The 12,982-nt window shown below is 55.6% G+C and overlaps 1 protein-coding gene across 1 annotated transcript; it reads right to left on the bottom strand.

The window, feature by feature from the left end:
• Positions 1–22: 22 nt before the first annotated feature.
• Positions 23–12,977, bottom strand: LOC130579972 (P-selectin-like). The gene is given in 21 exon segments (XM_057377188.1): positions 23–352; positions 467–522; positions 702–732; positions 1,121–1,240; positions 1,382–1,567; positions 1,735–1,920; positions 2,042–2,227; positions 2,369–2,554; positions 2,686–2,871; positions 3,005–3,190; positions 3,306–3,491; positions 3,613–3,798; positions 3,942–4,127; positions 5,755–5,937; positions 6,026–6,133; positions 6,231–6,620; positions 8,789–8,876; positions 9,736–9,763; positions 9,765–9,799; positions 9,801–9,864; positions 10,071–12,977. Coding segments are annotated over 20 exon segments (2,937 nt in total). The 5' UTR covers positions 10,232–12,977; the 3' UTR covers positions 23–352; position 467.
• Positions 12,978–12,982: the final 5 nt, after the last annotated feature.

Here is a 12,982-nt window from a genome sequence, read left to right as displayed (position 1 = left end):
CACATGGACACATTGGTTAGASAAAGGTGTTTATTCAGACCCTGCTGACACAAGTTCATTGGTGGAAGCACAAGTGGAGCAGCTATCGGAGAATGTCCAAATTCCCGGTGGGAAAATGTCCAAGGGCTGTGTGACACACTGCCCCCAGCACACAGCCCTTCATCCCTGGCGGGTGTCCAGCTGCTTTTCCTGGAGGCAGTTCTCCTCCCCAGGGGAATGCASTGTGGTGGCAGTGTCCATAGCCAGCACTGGTGTGGGTGCAGCCACAGGCATGGAGTCCCTCTGCATCCTGGCAGCAKCTCCTGCTGGGCCTGCAGCACCGGGAACACGATGGGTTTGGGCTTTGGGCAGGCTGCAAGCATAGGAGAGACAGAGCTGCTGTCACCCACTTYGGTCCCAAGGGGTGTCCCCAGCAGGCAGGATGGCTGCCCAGGTAAATTTTGAACAGGGTCATGCCAGCCCTCACCTCACAGGTTGGCATCATACGCTGCATTGGTGAAGGTGCCCGGTGCTCCTAGGTCACTGGAAGGCAAACACAAGGGTGTCACCTTGGATAGTGCAGGAGTGTGTGAAGGGCAGGGGTTAGCACGGCCCTGTCAGCCCCAGAGATGTTCCCATATAAAAACAGCCTCACTCAGGCAGACCTGGCTGTCAGCAGGGTGACCACAGGGCTGTGATAGTCGCACCCTCCTGCCTCTCACCTGGTGGGTTTCAGGAGCTTCCTCTTCTCCTCTGATAGCGGTGTTGAAATGTCCACAGGGATAAAGCACATAGAAAAGAAATAACCMGATCTGTTTAGTGAAGGTCATGAGAAGCTGCAGCAGCAGCATCTGAAATTGAGCAGAGTTTGACAAGCATGGGATGGGGCCAGGAGAGGGCTGAAGCATTTGCTGCCTTCTTCAGAGTGACGATGTTTATCTGGCTCTGCCCTCCAAACTTGGCTGTTGACACTTTCAAACTGCCAAGGAGCCAAACAACTCATAGCAAATAGGACATGTGAATGGAGGTAGTCACCCTGTTAAACACTTCTAACCACCCCAGCCTCCCCTGGGATTTTGTAACCACCTTGCCTGAGAGCCCCTGGCCAAAGCTAGGGTGGGCTGCAGAAAGATTTCTGTACCTCTGTCACTGAGCCTYTTGGCAAGGAGGGCAATGAGCCCCCCGGAGAGCACAACACCAGCTAATGCCAGGGCTGAGCCACTGCTGTAAGCCAGGACTTGCTTTAAGAAGGCACCATCCTCTGAAACAAAGCCACAGAGCCACACGTTAGAAAGTTGTCAGGACTTCATAGCCCCTGGGGAGCCCCCACCATGGTCAAGATGTGCTTGGAGGAAAGCTGGAACCCCCACAGTGCCAGGGGAGCAGAGGGATCCCACCATACCTGCACAGACAGGGGGATTGCTGGTCCAGTTCCCTGTGGCCTCACACCGGAGTGTCTCTGCTCCCATCCGAACGAACCCCTCCTCGCAGGAAAAGGTGCACGTGGAGTTGTAGGTGAAGTTCCCATGAATGTGAGAGCAGCTCAGCTGGCCTTTGCTTGGAGGGGCCAGCAACGGGCAGCTGACAGCTGGAGATAAAGCACAGCAGGAGCATCAAGGGGACAGGACTGATGGTAGAGGGGTGGGGACACAAGGGCTGGGAAGCCAGGGATGARGTGACATCACCTGGGGTGCTGGGGAACACAATCTACTACAACAGAGCCCTCTCAGATACGTGTGAGATGGTGAGATTTACCTTTGCATTGTGGGGAATCCCCTGCCCAGGTTCCTGTAGCTGTGCACTCACGGCTCTGTGGCCCCAGCAGCACAAACCCCGTCTGGCAGGAGAAGGCACACGTGGAGCCAAAGGTGAAGTCCCCATAGAGGTGTGAGCAGGCAGCCTGGCCCATCTTGGGCATGGTCAGTGCTGAACATTTGATGGCTGCAAGGGTGAAGAGGCACACACACCTCAAAAAAGAGGGACTGTTGGGACCAGGGGGCTGGGGAACATCATAGTGTCACCCCAAGGCTAGTGACACCCTGAGCTGTGGTAGCAACTCTACCTTCACAGTGTGGGGCATCCCCTGTCCATGTCCCCATGGCTGTGCACTCACGGCTCTGTGCCCCCATCAGCACAAACCCTGTCTGGCAGGAGAAGGCACACGCAGAGCCAAAGGCAAAGTCTCCATGGAGGTGGGAGCAGTTGAGCTCTCCCTGGTCTAGAGCACTGAGTGCTGGACAGGTGATGGCTGCAAGGACAGAGATACATTTCCAAGCTGGAATCTATGGACTTTGAGGATAAACCATTGGAACAAGAGGTTCAATGGGATCCTCTGGGGTGCATCCCATGCTCAACACAAGACCAGTGACACCTTGAGCAGCAGTAATACCTCTGCATTGTGGGGTGTCCCCGGTCCAGGCCCCCATGGCTGTGCACTCACGGCTCTGTGGCCCCATCAGCACAAATCCTGTCTGGCAGGAGAAGGCACATGTGGAGCCAAAGCTGAAGTCCCCATGGAGGTGGGAGCAGTTCATCTCTCCCTGGGCTGGAGCACTGAGCACTGGGCAGGTGATGACTGCAGGGCAAAGAGGCAYACTTCAGGCAGGAGCTTGGGGACTAGAGGCTAAACTCGTAAGATGAGAGGACCAAAAAGAGAATGCCCTGGGGTCTGCCCAAGGCCTGTGACACCTMGGACAGCAGCTCTACCTTCACATCTTGTTGCATCCCCTGTCCACATCCCTGTAGCTGTGCACTCACGGCTCTGTGGCCCCATCAGTGCAAACCCCGTCTGGCAGGAGAAGGCACACGTGGAGCCAAAGGCAAAGTCTCTGTGGAGGTGGGAGCAGTTCATCTCTCCCTGATCTGGAGCACTGAGCATTGGGCAGGCAATGACTGTGGGACAGAGAAAAACTTCAAGCAGGAGTCTGGGGACTACAAGGCTAAACCATTGGAATGAAAGGACCAAGACACTGGAGAACATTCCAGGGTCAGCCAGAGGCCTGTGACACCTCAAGTAGCACCCTACCTTCACAGTGTGGGGTGTTTCCAGTCCATGTCCCCATGGCTGTGCACTCACGGCTCTGTGGCCCCATCAGTGCAAACCCCGTCTGGCAGGAGAAGGCACACGTGGAGCCAAAAGTGAAGTCCCCATGGAGGTGGGAGCAGTTCATCTCTCCCTCATCTGGAGCACTGAGCACTGGGCAGCTGATGGCTGTAGGGACAGAGAAACACTTCAAGCAGGAGCCTGAGAACTACAAGGCTAAACTGTTCAGTCTCAGAGACTGGGGAAACCCTTGTGTCACCCAATGGCCCAGCAGCAGCTCTACCTTCACAGTGTGGGGTGTCCCCAGTCCATGTCCCCATGGCTGTGCACTCACGGCTTTGTGGCCCCATCAGCACAAACCCCTTCTGGCAGGAGAAGGCACACGTGGAGCCAAAGCTGAAGTTCCCATGGAGGTGGGAGCAGTTCAGCTCTCCTTGATCTGGTGCACTGAGCACTGGGCAGGTGATGGCTGCAGGGACAGAGAAACACTTTGAGCAGGAGCCTAAACTATGAGACTAAACTGTTGGAATGAAAGGACCAAGACACTTAAGAACATTCCAGGGTCTATGACACCTTGAGCAACACCCTACCTTCACAGTGTGGGGTGTTTCCAGTCCATGTCCCCATGGCTGTGCACTCACGGCTCTGTGGCCCCATCAGTGCAAATCCTGTCTGGCAGGAGAAGGCACACGTGGAGCCAAAGGTGAAATCCCCATGGAGATGGGAGCAGCTCATCTCTCCCTGGTCTGGAGCACTGAGCACTGGGCAGGTGATGGCTGGAGAGTGAAGAGGTACACTTCAGTCAAGAGCTTGGGATCTGGGAGGCTAAAACTGGGAGACTTCTGGGACCAGGGGGCTGGGGAACACCAGAGTGTCAGCCCAAGGCCAGAGACAGCCTGTGCTCCAGCAGCAGCTCTACCTTCACATCTTGTTGTATCCCCTGTCCACGTCCCTGTAGCTGTGCAYTCACGGCTCTGTGCCCCCATCAGTGCAAACCCCATCTGGCAGGAGAAGGCACACGTGGAGCCAAAGSTGAAGTCWCCRTGGAGGTGGGAGCAGTTCATCTCTCCCTGRTCTGGAGCAYTGAGCRCTGGACAGGTGATGGCTGCAATGGGAGAGCAGATCTCAGAGATGGGATAGATGAGGCTGAATCTAATGATTCAGGCAGAATTTAAATAAAATCTTCATAACCTCTTCAAAAACTGTAGTTGGTACAATGATTTTTCTGCCCTACAAGTGATTTCCTGGAGGGGACACAGTTGCTGCATTAACGCCCTCCAGCCCAGCTGATACTGACTCCATTCGCTGTTTTCAGACTGACACCAAACACTTTCCTAGGCAGACTTTTCCTTTCACAACTATTTCCCAGGCTGTTCTGGCTTCTCAGAGAGTGCCCAGAGGAGTCTGTAGGTGAATATGCTGTGAAGGTGGGAGCAGTTGATCCAGCCCCTTTGGGGCCAGCCAGCAATGGGCACACCACGGCTGCAGGCAGGCGTGGGGCAGAGTTTGGGGCAGGCCAGGCCCCTTGTCCCTCACAGTGCTTACAGCACCATCAACCTTGCTTGCAGCCTTGCTCTGCTCATTTTTGGAGCAAGCCCAGCTGGCAATGCTCACTAACACCACTTCGTTATCAGCACAGGCGACCGAGTCACTTATCTGATTCTTYGCAATAAAACAAAAATCAATCATATTACAGCTAGCGGGGAAAAAACAACAAGCTGGGAAAGCAAGCCCCTGGGAGCCTGAAAAGCCTGGAGCACAGGATCAGCCCAGCTTACCTGCAGGGACTTSCACAAAACTGGGAGCCTGCCCCTACCCCTGCTGGGGATGCTGGTTACAAAACAGTCCCATCACATCTCTGTGCCTGTTCCCTGTAACTGCTGAGAGTTTTGCTGGTCTCAGCTGCCTAAGGCAAGTCATCACCAGCACTAGCTTCAAGACAGGCTCTTTTTGGCAGGCTTTATTTTTTATTTTTTTTTTTTTAAGACTATCTATGCAAAGATGCTGCCCACTCCTGACCCTTCCCAATCCAGAGGGTCTCCGGTTGTGTCCCATGTCTGCTCCTGTCCTCAACTCATCCCATCCTTGTGTAAGGCTGCAGATACACCACACCACAGCGTGGGAAAGGTTCTTGTGCCCCCCAAAAAGCCCAGTATTTCTCTGGGATGCCTGGTGCCTGGCTGCAAAYCCTCAAGCCACCGACAGGAAGACTTTCTCTGCCCCTGCAGCATAACATACCACAACTTTCTCTCCTTTGTGGTTTCCTGCCATCATCTGTCCCTCCCAGCTTATATGGGTCCTTGATCAAGGTGGCCTATCCCTTCCAGGATAACCGTTCCCTTGGCTGTGGGACAGTAACCCTTCTTTTCTTTCCCAAGGAGCCAAACACCTTCCTAAGGCAGATCAGGGCAGGCTTAGGGRGAGAGGGTTGACAGAGGTGCCAAGACAATATCCTGACTCCATACTTGGTGCACACAGGGTGCTGACATCTGAGTGGGGTTCAGGATGGAGAGCAAGGGCACTGGGACAGACAGGCAGAGCAGGGGGCTTATCATGAGCTCATTGCTGCTCTGTCACTGCAGCCTCCTCGGGGAATCACATCCCATATATAGCACCAAGAGATGCTTCCACAACGGGCAAGACTTGTCTAAGCAGCATTGGGCACACAGGGCTGGGCCCCCCAAGGCATCAATGCTGCATCCCTGAGACTCCCAGSCCCTGCCAGGCCCTACCTGTACAGGTGGGGATGTTTGCTGACCATTCCTGGGAAAGCAGACACCGCAGCATGCCCGCCCCTCGCCGYTCAAACCCTTCCTGGCACCCGAACTCGCAGGTGGAGTTGTAGCTGAAGTCTCCGTAGGGATGGCTGCAGTTCATGTGCACTCCCTTGGGCTCCAGCTCGGCACACTGCACCACTGCAGAGACACGGTGCCACCAGCCCGTTAGGAGCACAGGAGCCCTGCCATGTCAGCAGGGAGGGAGGGATGGGGATGGATGTCTCACCCTCTGCACACTCAGGGCCGTGGAATCCAGGGTAGCACTCGCAGCGGTAGCTCCCGATGGTCTCCACGCACTCACCGCGCTGGCTGCACGGGAAGGGCTGGCAGGAGGCTGCACACACAGGGAATGGTCACCAAGAGCCACTGACCACCCTGCCGAGGTCCCCAGCCCCCCCAGTGCAGCTCTGGGCCGTGGTCCCACCGCTCACCCCGGTAGCATAGCGCTTTTTTCTTCCGGCTGCAGGGCTCGTCGTTCCACTTGCCCGACTGCTGCGGCCGCTGGATGTAGATCTCCACGCAGTCCTGGTTGGAGCGGCGGTTGTTGGGCTCCCCKAGTGCCCAGTTCTCTGCCTCCTTGGTCAGTGCCTTCCTGGTGCCCACCCAGGTCCAGACACCGCCCAGCTTGCGGATGCCGATCCAGTAATAGCGAGCGTGGTAGGGCAGACTCCTGTTGAGGTACTCGATCTCCTGCTGGTTCTGGATGGCCACCAGGTCGGTAAAGAAGGTCTGGCAGTAATTCCTGGCCTGCTCCCACGTGTAGTCCCCTTGGTCACTGTAGTGGTAGGTCCAGGCACCCACCTCCACCCACAGCAGCGTGCCTGTGAGAGAGGATGAGGTGTGGGATCAAGAAAGGGTGGGAGCCAGGTCAGGGGTGAGATCCTTTGGGATGTGAGGGTGGGCTGAGCCTGGCATCATGGCCAGGAGATGCCAGTGACCAGCTGRGTGAAGGGCTTGGATGAGAAGACAAGTGTGGATGAGATTGGGGTTCTATGGGTACACAAAGACCTGCGTGGATCAGGCATGGCAGAGGGAGCTGGATGACACAGGGGATGAGGAAGGTGGGGGACACAGGGTGAAGGCTGAGGCAGGGAGCAGCATGGGATGGGACAGGCAGAGTGCAGGCAGCAGGAGAGCCCCAAGCTGTGATGCCACCCCTCCTCCAGCACAAGGATTCAAAGCCCAGCCCCATGGCTCTGTTYCCCTGCCCACAAAAGTTTCCCAAAGGGGAAAATAGACTTTTAGATGGTTCCTTAAGCATGGTTCCTTCCTTGAGTGCAGAAGTGTACCACTTCAGTTTTCTTGCTTTACCCTGCCACGTGAGAGATTGGAGCAAAGCACTTGGATCTCAGTGTGCTCATCTGAGCCAGAGATGGTCTAAAGAGTCTTGTAAAACTCAGTGTTGCAAAACAAGGTCTTACAAAAGTCAAGCTCACATCRTGGTCATGCCCACCCAGCAGGGCAAAGCCAGAAAGTAACTGGAACCCACACCCAGAAGTGAAGGACACTTTGCTGAAACCCTGCTCTTATTTACAGCATTTCACATCAGAACTTTATGCAATCAAAGGGTTTTAGCCACAGAAGGAAGCTTCCTCCATTCTCCTCAGAAGCAGCTATCTCCACAACTGCAGAAAGTGATATGGGGATCATATCTGCATCTGTGCAGAAAGTGAGATGGGGATCAAAGTCTGCTCCAACCAACCAGCCTGGCTCACCCGGCATCTCAGGAGTGTCTATCACACTGCGGTTATGCAGACAAAGATCTGGGCGTTGCTRATTAGATGCTAGTACAGATTTTCTAAAGTCTAATTTGGGCTGTAGTTTTGTCAATAATTTTACATTTTCTAAGTAATTTCCCATAATTTGTCTGGTTTTCTCTGTGAAAGTGCAAACTGTTTTCTTTGTTCAACAAAACTGAAGCTGAGGAAAAGGCASTTCCCTCTTTACTTTTTGGGAATTTGGGGTTGCAGGACAGGCTCTCAGGGCACCTTCTGGAAGCCTGCCCCACCCCCAGCTCCCACCACCCTCCTCCTGGCGCTCACTGCTCCCCAGCACGGCTCAGGACAGCTGCCTGCTACCCCCACACACCCCATCCCCAAACCAAGAAGGGCCAAAGAAGCCCATCTGCTACGTGTTCATCCTCCACRTGTTTTCTCACCTCTTTCCTCCAGCTCCACCAGTTACACCCTTTCTATGGCTCACCTCATCTGCCCTATGTTACCTCCCCAGTGGGTGCTGTTTCCCTGCCTTTTGACACTTTGGCTCCCTTGGCAGCCCTGATACCTCTTCCCAGGGTGGTGCTCAGCACCCTCTGTGCTTGGGGTGCCTTTGCCTTTTTGTTTTCTCCTAGAGCCAAATCTCAGCCTCTCCCTGGCACTTCCGCACTTGCCTCATTTCTGTTCCTCAGCTCAGTCACTGAGTTTCTTAGGAAAATAATTCAACTCACAGAGCAGGYGCCAGCAGGTTTTACTCTGTGCAATGCCCGCATGTGAAGGGAATAACCTACAGGCAGCAGAAACAAATCAGCTTCTATTCCCCTGATGTCAATTAGCAGATCTAACTCTGTGTGGTGCTGCCCCAGCTGGGCTATGAACCTTCACACCTGTGGGTCCTGTGACCACAYCCATGCCCAGCTCCCCGGCACAGGCACGAGTGTAGGCATGGGTACAACACGGGCATGGATGTAGGCAGTGGGTACAAGATGGGCATGGCTGTAGGCAGTGGGCAGAGCCACTGCTGCTGTTCCCCGGTTCACAGCACAGCGCACCAGCTGCCACGCTGCATTTGGGGAACCAAACATCCTGCAGGGACCCAGGCATAGCCCAGCCCTCCTCGGGGGGAGCACGGTCTGCCTGGGCAAGGGCAGCCCCCTCCCAGCCCAGGAGCATCCAGATCTGGGGGGTGTGACCGATGAACCCCCAAAATACACAAACCTTCTCCCATTTCCAGGGTCATGCTGGGCTTACTGGGTGGGTGGTGGGTGACTTACCCCATGTGATGGCAGCGATGCCCAGGTAGATGCCAGGAGAGCCCAGAGTCCGTGTCCTCCCAGCAGATCGTGGTCCCAGAGCAGTGCCCTGACAGGGAGGGAGCTGTGAGCRTGCACATCCCAAGGGGCTCGGGCATGCACCCACAAGGGCCCGTTGCTTGTGGTAGCTCACACTCAGGCACACAGGAATGGCCCCTTCCAGKGCCTACAGCGTGGCTGGGCAGTGGGGGACACACTGCCAGCAATGCACTTCACTCCTGGGGAGCCCCTAATATCCTGTGCCCTCTGAGCCCCTTCCTGCCCATCCAGGGCTGGCATCGGTCTCTGCCAAGGCAGTGCCCTGTGTGCCTGGCAGTGTGCCGTGAGCCTGGGGTCACCCAGGCAGGGTCTCTGGGACAGCCTGAACATGTCCCACAGCCCCAGCAGTGACACTGATTCCTGTCAGCACCTACCCACTGCCCTGCCCTCCCCTAATCCCCTTTTCTARGCAGTCACCCCAAGGAAAGGAGCAGGACTCACCATGGTGGCGCCGCAGCCGCACCGTGCCCAGCCAGCGGCAGCTGTCCCTCCTCCGAGTGTGCAGCACATCGCTCCCTGCCCCGGCCTCTTCCCCTCCCATCCCAGCCCCGCTGCCAGCCCACATCCTGCCMCCACATCCCCTCCTCCCCCGCCACAGGGCTCTCCACAAACCCTTCTCTCGGCCCGGGGCTAGAGGGGAGCAGTGGGGTCAGCCCTGGCCACGGTCCTGATGGGACCTAGCTTGGCACCAGCCCCATGGCATGGGAGCTGGGTGCATCCCCGGGCTGCCATGGGGACATGACAGCCACAGGAGGTGACCCACAACGAGCCAGGCTTGCCTGAGCATCCCAAAAGGTGGAGAAGGGTCCTTCAGAAAACATTCAGCTCCAGCCCATGGTGCTCAGAGCACCAAGATCTCTCTTACCCACCATACCCGTGTGGCAGAGCCTACACTGGCGAGGACAGAGCAGGGCTGAGGTGTGATGAGGTCCCTCATGGGCTGAGTGGGAGCGTGGCTGGTACTGTGCCAGACACTGTCGCCACACACAGGCGTTTGTGTGGCTGTGAATCTGTGTACCATTTATAATCAGTTACTTACGCAATGTTTTTTTCTGTCTTTGCCTTTAAGTCTTCATGAGAAAGGTCCAAGAATATGCCAGAGGAACTGGCCCATGACTTATTAACATCCTTTAGGAACTTCCACCAGTGCTTCAGGAACATGTCTAATTGTGTCCACCGCCCCTTGGATCATTGTAATCATTATAAATCTTTCCCTACCCTGTCCTGCTCGTAAGTASAACTGCCTTGGCTGGGTTTTCTGAAGAAATTACTCTGCTCACTTCCAGGTAAAGCCAAACAAGAGCCATGMAGGTCACATGTATTTTCCAGTTCCAGAGAAATTGATGCTGCTCCACCAGGACTCATTCTAGACAAAAGGAGGAACCCATCCCACAAAAGCCATAACCACTACAATTACATTATTTTTGGCCAGTATAAATTAATTTTGCTTCCTGTCTCTGGATATCTTCCTATGAAAATGTTTTACTGCACTTGTCTCTTTTTATGGAATTGTTGAGTCTGTGTGTCCAGTAATTCAGGAGTGCTCGCTTTCTAGCAGCTCATCTGCTTGAGAGGGGTCAGTTATGGGAAGGGAATGAGCACCAAGCAGGCAGAGAGGCTGAGGGGCAGCTGCTGGGACAGGAGAGCATCTCCAAATGCTGAGGGTCACCTGGGCAGGGTGGGAGCTGACTCTCTCCCTGGTGAGAGACCTGCTGAAACTCAGAGGGGTGTTCATGGGTGCACGCCCCAGGGCAGAGCAGGCTGTGCCCCTGCCAGTTTCACTTCTGCTGAAACCCAGCATGGTAGGGCAGAGTAGTAGAAAAAAAAATAGAAAAAAAATATATCCCACCTTTGTTTTTGTAACTACAAATAGTTTGTGGTATTCCTTTAAAAACAAAATCAAGGTGGCTAAGACACAGAGGCTGTTGCAGCTGCAAAGACAATACCTGACCAAGTTGAAGCTGTTTGTGGGGACAGGTGCCTGGGCTCAGAGAGGGGGTCCTAACATGGCAAGATGGTTACTGAGGCTTGCTTTRCAGGTAGTGGGGAAAGGTACACATGACAGGAGGGAGAGAAGACCAGAATCAGCTCCTCTGGGAGCTGGTTAATCACCAGGAACCCTGTCACATCTCGGGTGACTTCCAAGGTTGGCTCCCCTGGAAGGGATTCAGGATGCTGCAGGGCACATGCTCAGTCCCTGCTGCCCTGCTTACCAAGGATGGCTCTGTCCCTGCTGAGCAGTGCCAGGATGGTGCACCCYGTCCCCTCAGCCACCCCTCCGAGGSCACAGCACAAGCTGCCAGCCAGGGCTTTGCTCAGCATGGGCTCAAKGGGGCAGGTACAAGGACACTTTCCTGTGTCACCTCCTCCCTGTSCCTCCGGACCCAGRCATCTAGAATGGAGAAGTGCCTCCTTTGCCGTGCCCCGGCGCTGAGCAGCAGTCGGGGGATGCTCTCAGTGCCCAAAAGCCCCTGCCGCAGGCTCTGCCTCTGGAGAAGGGGCACGGCTGGGCGTTGTTTACGGCAGAGGCTCCCGCCCCACGGCGGCACAGCCTGTTCCCCTCCTTGTGCAATGTCCCCCGCAAACCGCAGAGGAACCGAGTCACCCCGACACAGCCCGTGCGGCTCGGCTGCTGCCTGCGATACAGCGGGCACCTTCCTGGGAGCCCCGCTCGCCCCGCAAGGAGCCACCCGATGCGCCGCGTCGGGACTGTGGGGTGGTACCGGCGGGGACACACACCCCTGGGTGCAGCCCCACTGCTGCCATGGGGTATACTCCTCCCTGGGGACACGGGTGGCTGTCCCTGAGGCTTTAGAGGCATCTCCTGAGATTCCCTCCCACCACAGAGCCCCAGGAAGTGCTTGACCCAAAGGGTGTCCCTGAGCTGCAGGATCCCGTTGGGCAAGTGTGCCAGCGCACAGCTTCAGCAGCCGGACCCTCCTCCTGCTCCCTTTCATCAGCTGCTGCCCCGCCTCAGGCAGCACCTGATAAAATMTTTCTCACAATTTGAAAGTGTTTGGACACTTTGAGACGCGTTTGAGTGCCACCTTGGGTTCGAGTGACTGAGAAAGTTGTGAGGATTAGCCAGGACCGGAAAACCAGGGCAAGTACCGTGCACCCCGCACCCACAGGGACCTTGGGGCACTGGGACAGCCCTGGCTATGGAACACAGGGGTATTTTGTGGCAAATCACTCCTGGTCATCCCATCCAGACCCTCTCAGAGATATTCTTTGGCCTCAGCTGTAGAACAGCTCTCTGTGTCCTGCCTGTCACTGCCGAGCTGGTGATGGAGAGCCTTTTCACTGGGCATCACTGGCCACACAGGTACCACTGCCCACGCTGCCTGCGGCTCCCGGCACCTGGCAGCAGCCACGTGTGCGTGGCTCAGATAAGGGTTTGCCAAACAGGATGCTTGGGGTACAGATAACACTGACATTATCTCACTGACTGTGGTAAAGTGTAAACAAGTGACTCTGCCCACCCGGGGAATCCCAGGCAGCCCTGCCAGCGAGCTGGGGCACAGAGCGGGTACAGGGTGCTGGGGTGCAGCTGCAGGGCTGTGCCATGTCCTTCTAGAGCTGTGTCTGTAGCCAAGGCCAGCCCCTGCAGAGCTAAAGACATCCTCCCCTCTGGCCAGGAAATCCTGTGGCATCCCCTCCAGCAGGCAYTGTGCCCAGCTGTGTTTTCCCTGAGCCAGAAGCAACCTAGAGGATATTCTTCACCCTCTGGTGGGCCAGAGCTGAGGTTTCCTCTTCTAAAAGTTCCTCTCTCTTTCTCGTCTCCCTGCTTCAGCACACAGCTTGACCAGCTTGGCTGCTATCAGTTATCACAGGGACCCTCCTGGCTGAAGATCTCCCCTGGGATCTTCTTATCTTTCTGCTCCAAGGAGCTATTTCTGTTGTCTATTTAGATTATTTATCTATTATCTACAGGTAGAGCAGGCGCAGGCACAATGTGCTTCATGTTTCAAAGTCTTTTTTATATCTCAACTACTTTGGATCTGCAAACTGCCCGGCCCACGCTGTCCCTGCTGTTGCAAACTGTTGGGCTCTGCCACTCGCAGTGCAGTGTGTGACCCCAGGGACAGTGTAGTCCCATCTGAATCACTGCCTCWG

This window comes from Malurus melanocephalus, unplaced genomic scaffold (assembly GCF_030028575.1).
Source record: "Malurus melanocephalus ecotype Western Australia unplaced genomic scaffold, MMel_1.1 scaffold_305, whole genome shotgun sequence".
Taxonomy (NCBI): domain Eukaryota; kingdom Metazoa; phylum Chordata; class Aves; order Passeriformes; family Maluridae; genus Malurus; species Malurus melanocephalus.
The sequence above is the reverse complement of the archived record's forward strand: the minus strand, read 5'-3'. Positions and strand labels throughout refer to the sequence as shown.